Below are 10,894 nucleotides of genomic sequence, written 5' to 3'. Positions count from 1 at the left end.
CTCTGACACTTTCACAGCAAGACATAGGCTCATTCAGAAATGGTTACATTTTCTGAAAATTTTACATAGCCTCCCTGGAAATGGGGTCTCATAAAATAAATATTTTCTGGGCTTGTCAGTACAGAGGGAAATATRTGACTCATCTAAAACCAATACTGCTAAAATTTAAACTGCTGTCTGAATAACTAACAGTCACCTATAAGACTAGAATTGCTACATATTTCCTACTTGAAAATACATTATTAACTTCATTAAATTAAAGGGATATCCTCTGTGCTGATTTTTGTATGTTTAATTACAGTTAACTCTTTTCAAGAAGGTTTTTTCCCTCTGACTAAACCTGGAGGATAAAACTAAACATCAGCACACTCAGTGGCAGAACTCCCCCCTAACTTAATTTGAGTCAGGATTCTTTGCATATTTGAAATACTTCCAGCTTTTAAAAGTCTTTTCTAACAGTGGATTACTTGGAAAAGATTTAGATGTTCATGAGGAATGTGGATTTTGGTAGTGTGATATTAGTAGGATATTTGGTAGTGTGGTATTTTCGTTACGAAGAAAAAAATGCTGAAAACTCTCAAATCTGTGCACAAATCCAGTTTTATTTCAGTTTTCTTCTTCGTTAGCTACAAAGAATACGTTGGAAACTGGACATTAGCTGAATTAAGTATGATTAGTCTTCTTAAAAGCCAAATCTCTGTGCAATCACTTTTGAAAATCATTGTGCATGAAGCATTTCTCTGCTTCTATTTAAAACAAGATCTGACAAATTAAATTGTAAAAAAAAAAAGTAAAAAATGCATAAAACTATYGAGATGGCCTAGAGCATTAAAACCTATAAGACTTAAAAAAAAAAAAGCGCTGCTGTTAGTTGTATCTACTGTACTACCCATAGGTACAAGTGACTGGAAGCTTAAAAGTTTGTATAGTTACTAATTACATTGAGAGTATACATACCCATACGTCTATTGAGAAGAGTCAGATAATGTTTAAAAACCCTATTACTGATATTCTCAGTGTGATATCCAAAGTGGAGTTTAAAAGGCACTAGAATTAGAAAACAAACTACTTAATTCTAACAGGAGCCTAAGAAAAGGCATCTAACCTCTGAAGCAGATTATGGCACTAGTTAKCTTAGTGTCCCATAATTGGCATTTGCTCGAGGAAGCTGCGCGCGCTCTGGAGGCTGCCCTAGTGTACTCCAATGGTCAAGGTGTTGAGATAGCTCTCTCAACCTTAGCCATGCAAGTCTTCTATCCCCGGTTAAACATTCAGCAGGTCTTATGCAAACACATGCTGGTGCTTTTCAGTTGTTCTCCTGCGGCGTTCCTGTTGCCTGAAAAGAAAGAGGACACGTTGTTGCTTTAAGGAAAGAGACAGTCACTGCCTATTTCATGGTCTCATCATGGACCTTTGTTCTCAGAGTAGCTCAGCACCTTAATATCTTGGAGCATGTATTCTCAGTGTTCCTTGYCTGAGTTTTGCAGAAGCACTATGCACCTGATAAAGTGACCCTGTCCTTTGGCTCTGGGTGACCATGAGTAAACCTGCAACAGAGGGGACTGTTGGGGAGTGCTTCCTCCTCCAGTCTGTCTTCTCTCCCCAGTAGTTTGCTCTACTGGATTTTGACAGAAACTTGTTGAATTTGCCATCCAGCTTGGAAGGCAAGCTGCAAAAAGATACTGCCTCCACCTGCAGAATTCCTGTCAGAAGGAACTGGTGCGCTGTGACACCCAAGAAAAAAATCAGTTTTCCCTCTGTGAACTTTCCAGTCAGTATTCTCATGGTTTGTACCTGAATTCCCCATGGCAAGTCCTTTGACACATATACTATTTTTATTATTAAGCCTATAAAACTTATTGAGTATTTCCTGGAGAGTTAGTTAATCGAGGCCAGAAGTCACAGGGATTTACCTGTGTGTTTTACCTGTAAGGTAATTAAGACCAAAAGGAAGCACTGAATGTGCTTTAGTTAGGCAGATCTTCTCACTCAAAAAAGATACACAAATATACTTTACATTACTCTCTTGGTGTTTAAMATTTGTAACTCTCTGCCACCCTATGTCCTTTTGTGATCTGGTAAGCAGAAGAAAGTTTGTTTTCCAGTCAGTTCTCCATAAACCAAGTCACTGAGACCAGAAGCTTTTTGTACTATGAAGTCATTTTAGGCAGCTGGATGGTCCAGACTCACTACCACTTTCTTCCTTAATGGAATTCCACTTACAGGAATTCATGAAAGAGACCCAGTGATTAAGATTTAGCTCCTTCCTGTAAGCCAGATCCACTTTCCCACAAATGGTGAAAATACTGCCAGGTGGTTGCAGACCCAAGTAGGGAAACATTCCAAGTCAAAATATCTATTCTCTTACTATCTTAAGTACCTCATATTCAATAAAGGCTTAAAGCAAAAAGTAATCAAACAAAACACAGAATCCTTGCAWGAATTTTTTTCAACATTCTTCCCTTCAATTACCCTTTAAAATCTGAACTAAAAATTTAAATTTACTTTCTTAAGGACCTTCCAGACTCGGGAAGGTCAAAATTATTGTTTCAGCTCTTTGGTAATTTTACAGGCTTAAAAGAAATAATATACATGGAACTTGTCAACTATATAAAACTTTAAATGGATCTTACTAAGCACTTTAGGAAACTCCTGAGCACTGAATTTCTAGCTTTAATGGAAAATGAAATTGTTCAGTATTTAACAAAACTAAACAGTACTTGAACCTCTGTGGCTGAGCACCAAGAATCAGTCTTTTCTCCACATATAATTATTTTTCCCAATGCATGGAATAGTGCTGAAACCMTATTAACCTCTCCCAGATTCCTAGCTTGGTTGTCCCAAAAATGATCTGAAGATTTCTTTCCTGTCCAAACAAAATCTCATTCCATTTCTCAAGAATGCAGAGAATAATCGGCCTACTCTCACCATCAGGGCAAGACTTACTTTGGGAAAATTGTGATTTTAAAGAATTAAATTGATTCAAGAAGTCTTTATGAGAARCTATGAGGTTTAAAATCTCTTGAAATGTGATCTTTTTTGGCAGGACAATTTAGGCAGGAAATGTTACACCTGACTAACGCTGGCCAAAACAATGTGGCTTCTTCACATTTTCCATTGACTAGGTTGCATTTACAATCATTTGCTGCCTGAAGATGCTTAACAAGCAGCAGACATCTCATGAATCCTCCTCTTTGCTCATCTCCTGACATGATGAAGGAGGGGTAGGCTACAAACGGGGAATTCCACACAAGGGGAGGGCAACTTGACCAAGCAAACAATACTCGGAAACAGGTTTTATCTKTCCCTAGATGGGGATGGCTGGGGAAGGGCCAGCTGACCCTTGTGCCTGTCCCAGGCAGTGTCACTGCRTGCAGGCAGAAGGGCAGGCCCTGGTGCCCATACCCACAGGGCTCAGAGCCTGGGTCGGGTGAGGAGCGTCTCATCCCGTACTTACGCAGACAGTCCTTTCTCCAAACTGGCTGTAGAAGGTCATTGTGACTTTGTGYTTGTGTCCAGTCCTCTGGTCAAAGGTGTTGCAGGTGTCGAAGGGTGGGCTGTACAAATGCAGGCTGACAGCAGTCTCTGTGTGGCTTATGTTCTCCACACGGTGAAGGCCAATGGAGTCTACACCAGAAAAGGAACAAAATGAGAAGATGTGCTGTCAGAAAGATCCAATGAGAACTCAATTGCCTGGAAAAAATGCTTTTTAAACTGTAACTCAAGAGCAATTAGGCATGCCCACATTTTTATGGGCAACAACCAACAGGGAATGGTTGTTCTCTAGCACAGATTCCTAAATACACTGGTAATTCAAAATGCATTATCACCTTCCACAGTTCATGTCATTTYTAGATTATCCACAACAGAAATCTCAAGAAAACTAAAGAATACCATACTGTAAGTAATTTTCTAGTTCTCATTCCCAAAGGACTTCAAGTCCATTTACTTTCCTAGGAGAGCCATTGCTATATATGCTCCAGATGCAGGAAGGTGGCAAATGCTTTTGTGTTGCTAATTCTTCACAAGTAASAAGGATATCAGTCATATTAAAAGTCAGCTACATGCATTTGGGGCATGGACTTACGGGCAGAGATGTCTCTCTTCTACTGCAGGCATTTGTTTCCTAATTATCCTTCCAATTTGTTGGTTTGGAGAACATGTTTTTCATTTCTTTCCCTTTCCAATAAGGTGATTAATTAATAGTGACTGGAATACTTCCAATCATGACTGAATAGTAAGCACAATTGAAGAGACTGGTGGAATAGGAATCAAGCTATTACATAAGAAGGTATAAGGTAAGGTAAGAAGGTAAGGTATAAAAATTCACATCTGTGAAACAAATCATGTCCATTCTAYACTAAAATGAAGGTTTTGAGTTACTTAAGAGAGACCTTCAATTTAAGTTTATGATCCTGCTGTAAAAACAACTCAGGCCTTTGTACTTGAATTTGTTATATAATACCCGGGCCTGTATTGCGCAACCAAGGCATGGTACCCTAAGAGTCATGAGAACACTCTGATTGCAAGCCTTAAATGTTGCCAACATACTTCATCTAAACAGAGGGTGTACCAGCCGGGGGGAAGCGGGGGGGAAGTCCTAAATCTCTGCCCATTAACAGGGAACTCAAATAAACACAGTTTAGTGGTTCTAACCCWTAAGTACAACAGCAACCAAGAAGCAGAATCATGAAGGCACTTGCTGTTGATGCAGTTACAGCAATCAACACACTGTCAGTGTTTTCCTTCTGCTTGTTTAGCGTGCTGCTTTTAAACCAAAACATCTGTTATGAAACATGGCAGAGATCCATCAGCCACAGAGAACTGGATACCAAATTAATTTAAAACAACCAAGGAAGCTTTGGACAAGATGCACAGTCTGCAACAGTTTGCGTTGGAAAGAACTGCTTATATAGGAAAACCTGACTGAGTTTGAGAAGCCACGTCCCCRGCATGGGAGCATCAGCAGATGTGTCAAGACCCTTCCTGCATTTCCTGCCCTATCGATTTTGTGTTTTCATTTAGCATGGCAAACCTTCAGCAGAGGGCTGCAGAACACTATTCTTTCTCCCCAGGGCCCAAAGCCTGGATAAGGCCATAACCCAGCATGAGGCTCCCTTTAGCTGGGAAGTTCCCCAGGTCAGCCCCACAGGGTGTGCTTTCTGGTGTTTAACCCAAGACATAAAAGGCATATGAACCCCTTCTCTGCTGCTTCACCTTTGTTGTGTTGAGCTCAAGGTGGTTCAGCATGATGTGCAATGTCTTTCAGAGCATCAGCACACATTACAAGCMGACAGCAACTCCAGGATGGCCTCCAGCAAAGCAAGGTGGTAATAGTTATAGATACACGTGCTGGCAGCATGGATTTAGGTACTCAAGGAGCCTTACTGATGGAGTCTTAATTCTTAAGATCGTGTTAAGAATCAGGCTTTTTTTTTTTTTGTAGATTGGGAATTTCAATTCTGCTCATAGTGCACTTCAGCACTACAGTCTTTTGTTGATTTGGACAAGAARTAGCACTGTTATAGATCTCTGCTCCTGGCTGGTCAATTTATTTCATAACTACTTTTACATTTTCAACATAGATGTTCCATGGCTGAGAAAAAGGATCATTACTTGGGGGGGGAGGGGGGGGGGGGAGAGGCAAGGTGATTAAGCTATCTAAATTTTGCTTCTCTAATTTCTTAGAAAATGCTATTCAAGTGTATGTTTACAAGCAATTTCAGATAGTTATCAAGGGCACCGTGCTAAAGGCTGCTTGGGCTAGAGGAAGCATCTGGTATATGAAATTATCAAACAGCAGCTACAATGCCTTAAGAGTGAGTTAAAAGGATATTTTTGCTTAAGTGAATCTATTAAGTACAGGTACAGGTTTGTTCAGGATCTAAAGAGCCACATTGTTACACTGTGCATAAGTTGTTGATATTTTAGTGTTAAAGATACGAGACTAGAGAGCAGATGAACTCCTTTCTGTTAGRAAAAAGACTCATGGATATACAGTTGTCAAAACAAGCTTAATAGCTTACCATTAATGTAGGCACATTGATTTTCCCTCAAAACTCGTTCTGATTTCTTAGTCATTTCACCATTCATTTTTTTCTCAGGCCATTCAAACAGAGTCTCCTTTAGATTCCCCTGGAGGATCTTCATAAAGCAGTGTGAGTCAGTGTGATCGTGGATRCTGCTATATATGTGAAAAGAATAACCAAACTCAGTGCGATACACATACTTAATATTAGCAGTATTATAATATTATATAATACTACATAATATTATACAATACATATATATAATGCATATATACAGACCCCGTAGCATATTTTGGGGGGACAAAATCCTAGAATTAAATTCCATTGCACAGGGTGCATGCATTAAGGGATGTCTACTTAAAACTGCTACTATGGAAATACATTGAGATAAGCTCACACACAGCAGGATTTGAAGAGTCAGATATTGGTCAACTTATGTCAATACAAAGAAAGTCTGAATAAAGGATTAGGGCTGAAAATCTCTTCAGGACATAAAGACCTTTCTGGGCCAAGAAACARAACAATGCTTCCACCATCATCAGAGGCAGAGGCTGGTATAAACTTACAAGCATAATACCTGATGTTTGCAAATCTGCCATGCTCACTCCCAAAACGGGAAGAAATGAGCTGATTCTGCTTAATTTCTATAGCCCCTTTACTGCTGGGATGCACATTGTTGAAGAAAAAAATGCTGTACTCTAACTCCAATAGTACTAAAAACAGCCATCTATACTAAGCTGTTAATTTCACTGGCAAGACGTTAAACCCCAATAGAATCTTTATGATTTGTTTGCTTTCTTGATCTGTCTTCTTGCTCTGAAGTATGTTTTAATTGCTACAATTAGAGACTCTGTATGCATTAGATATGTAGTTTAGTATTGGTTTAATTTATTTTAAATACAGGACTAACTATTATAGAACTCAATGGGATTAGGACAAAGGGAGAAACTCTCCACTCATCAGGGGCAAGGGAAAAGAGGGAATTTGACCCTCCGAGAAGTAYAGCATTACTGAGTTTCTATCAAAAACTTGGTACTTGTATATTACTGTTTTTACTAAACAAACATTAGGATTTTTACAAACAGAGGTGCCATGACAGCAAGACTTCCTTCAGGCACAGAACATTTCATGAATTGACAATATTGTCATAGTCCTTCCGACAACTGCCAAGAAATCTGATCCTCTTCATGTAGGAAGCTAAAACAACTTGTAGTTTCAGTCTAACTGCAGAAAATGCTCATCCAAYTTGAACACAATTTGGCATAAATTACAGGTTTTGTGGGAATAGCCCAGAAGGAGTAGAAGTGGTGGGCTCAGTTCCTATATTATTCTGAGCATCATGTTATGGCACCCCCAAAAGAATACTGTAAATATTTAGTTGCAACAAACAAAAAAACTGCTCTATCATCTCCTTAGGCTTTCTATTTGGATGTGAGAATYTATTATTTAGATGTGAAAATTTGATCAAAACCTGCTATTTTGTTATTGCATTTTTTGCTTTAGCCCACACTTTGCAAAAGATCCCTCAGGAGACAGATCCTTTCCTCACATTGTGTTGGTCTACACAACCAAGTGTACACTCTGTGCACACAACTCAGGAGGCCACATCAGCAGTATGGTCCATTTTRAGGGAAGAGATGGGATGTACAAACCTAGAGAATGCCAAGTAGTCCTGGAAAGGGGGTCCCTCCTCACTGTCTGCAGCCCTAATCTAAATTGACTTTTCTCATGTTRTCACAGAGGCAGATTTAAACACCCTGAGAGAACAAAGACTATTTAAACTGCTCCTAGTCCTACTTCTGTGATTGGGTTTGTTACATGGGTCTCTTGTATGGGACAGGTTGAGCAGGGTCTTATCTCTCACTTTATGGGACTAAAAACATACTCTGACAGAAGGGAAGCTTAGCTTCTGTAGAAAAACAAAGCATTTTTCAAAAAGTGCTTTGAAAATGGCCATGATGTACAAATTTGCAAAAAGCTACAGCAGATATTCAGGAGTATACTAATATGAGCTCTGCACTGCTTTGTTTCCAGGTGCCTTCTGATAGTTCCCATAAGGCTGATTTTTCTTTTTCTCTATTTGGTATGACAGTGAAAGATATGGTGGATTTATACGCTTGCTAAAATCAGACTTTGGATACAAACCTGCCATGGCCTTCACCCCAGCACAAGATCATCAAGTTGAACTTTCCATTTCCACTGTCCACAAGATTTCTTGTATACCTGAAACACAAAGTATTTGCTCTTTACTGTACTAATATGCCTATAAAAGAAAAACAATTATACAAATATGTTTGTGAAAGAAAGTTGTGATATATAAAAATCCTTTTTCTTCTTCTTCATTAAAACCAAGTTTTACTTTGAAAAAATGAATTTGTATTTATCAATTTGGGGGTTTTGGTAAGACTTCTTTTTCAGTGAAGGAAAAAGAAGGACATATCTAGTATTTTACAATCATGTTTCTTTTGAATTAAGTGGATGATTAGAGTCGGAACTGTGAGTCAGACTAGAGTGGYAGACAGGATCAAATCAAAATGGTTRTTGAATGAAGTCACTTCAGCAGCAGGCTTATAATTAGAAACAGAGGACGGCAATGAAACAAGAAAAATACATAGTTACATTCTTCTGCAGTTCCTTTTCTWATATTCTTGGCTTTCCTTCTCTTACACAGAACTCATTTGTACAAAGCCAAAAAAACAAAGAATGAAGATGTCAGACTTCCTTCCTTCCTTCCACTCTGTTCCTGAAAGTTCCATGTCTTGTATTGTAGCATTTTTGTGTGSATAAAGCACCTGTGAGGGAAATTTTGCCAGTGTCTACTTCTAAACAGTTTACTAGCTCAAAAATTCTTTTCACATAACATCTTCTTTTTTGTTGTTGTTGTTTCCTTTTACTCACCTACAAGTCTCCCCTGGGCTGCTGCTCATCTTGTTCTACTGAAAAGTTCACTAGAGAAGGGATTTGGATTCTGCACTGTACATTGCTTCCCATAGTGTGACTCTTCTGATCTGGGGCTGATGCTATGGTACAGGTAATCGGAAGGACCTTCAGATTTAATTTTACCAGTACTCCTGAGTTATTTGCCCTTTGCCAAATAAAGAAAATACTTATGCCTATGATCGTACACCTCAGTTTCACCTGAAAGATGCAAGCAGGGGTACACAGAAAGTGCACTGATGTCAATTGAATGTTTTCAATTAGGTATTCCCATAAGACCACTCTATTTCACTGAAGAAAGAATGCTTATAACAAACTATTTCTGAAGCAAATGCGTGTATCTAYGCCCTGCCTCTCACTGCATCACAAACTGTGCATATATTAGGGACACATTTTTTTCTGTGATGTTAGAAAATAAGTAATAAATGCTGGCAGTTGTCAGGATTTTTCGAGTGCTGTTATTTCTTTACAGGTCAGGCTGGACGAAAATAAATACATAAATAAACAAAAGGTTGCTACGCATACTTGTAATGTCAACACACTTTGTTTTTCTGATTCTTAGTTTCCTACGCTTTTTTTTGCAATTCTCATTACTTGTTCTGAATGGAAGATAGTCAAGGTGAGGTGAAAGGAAGCTAATAAAATGTCAGGCTAGAATGCTTTCATGACAGCAGGGTAAAGAGGAAAAGTTTTGGGGTTTGGTTTGGTTTKTTTTTTTTTTTTTTTGAAAGCACCCGAATAAAAATTATTTTAAATGAAATTAAATTTAAAACAATGAAGCCYACAGTGGCACAACTAAATCAGCTGTTAGCAAAGCAAGAGGGAGCTGAAACCCGAACAGGTATTCTCCTTGCACCCGGTGCGCACAGAAAGCCTCGACACCGGAGCACGGGGCGGGCCGGTGAGGCAGGGCAGCGGGCAGACACCGGCACCGCCTGAGCGCCGCTCCCCCGCGCCCCTCCCCGGCGCCCCCCGCAACACCCGCGCCGCCCGCCTGCTTCTCTCGGGCTCTTTCCCCCGACTTTGTTCACGCATTAGTTCGCTTATTCGGGCGGCTCCGGCACGCCGCTGCGTCTGCCTCGGCCATCGCGGCGGCCGTAGCGGGAGCAGCGGGCGCAGCGGGCGCAGCGGGAGCAGCGGGAGCAGCGGGAGCAGCGGGGCGGCCGGGCCGGGTGCCGGGTGCCGGGTGCCGGGGCCGCCGCCCGCCCGTGCCCCGGTGCCGCCATTGGCCGCGGCCGCCCCGCCCGCTCCCCGCCCCCGGCACGGCCGCGGCCCCCCCGCGACCCCCGCCCCGCCGGCCTCTGCCCTTCGCCCCCTCGGCGCCGCCGGAGGGGCTGTCGGCTGGGTCGAGGCGGGGGCAGGGGCGGGAGGGGTTCGCCCTGCGTCCCCGCTGTTCACAGTCCCCGTCCGCGCCTCTGCCCCGCCGCCGGCGCCGCTTGTGCGGCCGAGGGCTCCCCGCTCCGCGGTGTTCTCTACCTGTATTGGTCGAACTTGGCGTACTTCAGCCACTCCTCGGGGTTGCTCTCGTACGACTCCATCAGCGCCTGCACCTCCTCCACGCTGACTTTGTCCTCGGCGAATATCTGATGGAGGATCCGGACCAGCTCCTCCAGGCTCCGCGCCTTCAACATCTCGGTCTGCACCGGCTGCTCCATCACCGCCGGTCGCTCCCTTGCCGCCGCCAGCCGCTGCCCCTGGCCGGCCCCCGCCGCCTGCCTTTATGCGCCGGGAGGCACGGCGGGAGCCTACCACCGCCCCGGCGGGCGGGCCCGCGGCCAGCTGCCCGTCCCCGTCCCCGTCCCCGTCCCCGTGAGCGCGGCCACCGACCCCGGCGGGCGGGGGCAGCCGGAGGCGGCTGCAGAGGCTCCTCGCCACCGCCCGCTGCTGCTGCCCCTCCAGAGCCCGGGCGGAGCAGGGGAGGATATTGG

The 10,894-nt window shown here is 42.5% G+C and overlaps 1 protein-coding gene across 2 annotated transcripts; it reads right to left on the bottom strand.

Moving 5' to 3' along the window:
- Positions 1 to 582: 582 nt before the first annotated feature.
- On the bottom strand, positions 583 to 10,672 carry CDO1 (cysteine dioxygenase type 1). Of its 2 annotated transcripts, XM_057372349.1 has the most exons (6): positions 10,443 to 10,672; positions 8,175 to 8,252; positions 6,027 to 6,184; positions 3,458 to 3,627; positions 1,914 to 1,926; positions 583 to 1,336 (listed from the first exon to the last, which is right to left on the bottom strand). In XM_057372349.1, exons 1-6 carry the CDS (start codon positions 10,619 to 10,621, stop codon positions 1,272 to 1,274), a joined length of 663 nt encoding a protein of 220 aa, XP_057228332.1. In that variant the 5' UTR covers positions 10,622 to 10,672; the 3' UTR covers positions 583 to 1,271. The 2 variants fall into 2 exon arrangements, with proteins under 2 accessions (XP_057228332.1, XP_057228323.1); XM_057372340.1 differs by lacking the exon at positions 1,914 to 1,926.
- Between the last annotated feature and the right edge of the window lie 222 nt (positions 10,673 to 10,894).

This window comes from Malurus melanocephalus, unplaced genomic scaffold (assembly GCF_030028575.1).
Source record: "Malurus melanocephalus ecotype Western Australia unplaced genomic scaffold, MMel_1.1 scaffold_7, whole genome shotgun sequence".
In the NCBI taxonomy this organism is placed as follows: Eukaryota; Metazoa; Chordata; class Aves; order Passeriformes; family Maluridae; genus Malurus; species Malurus melanocephalus.
Note: the sequence above shows the minus strand (reverse complement) of the source record. Positions and strands in the feature narration are given on the sequence as shown.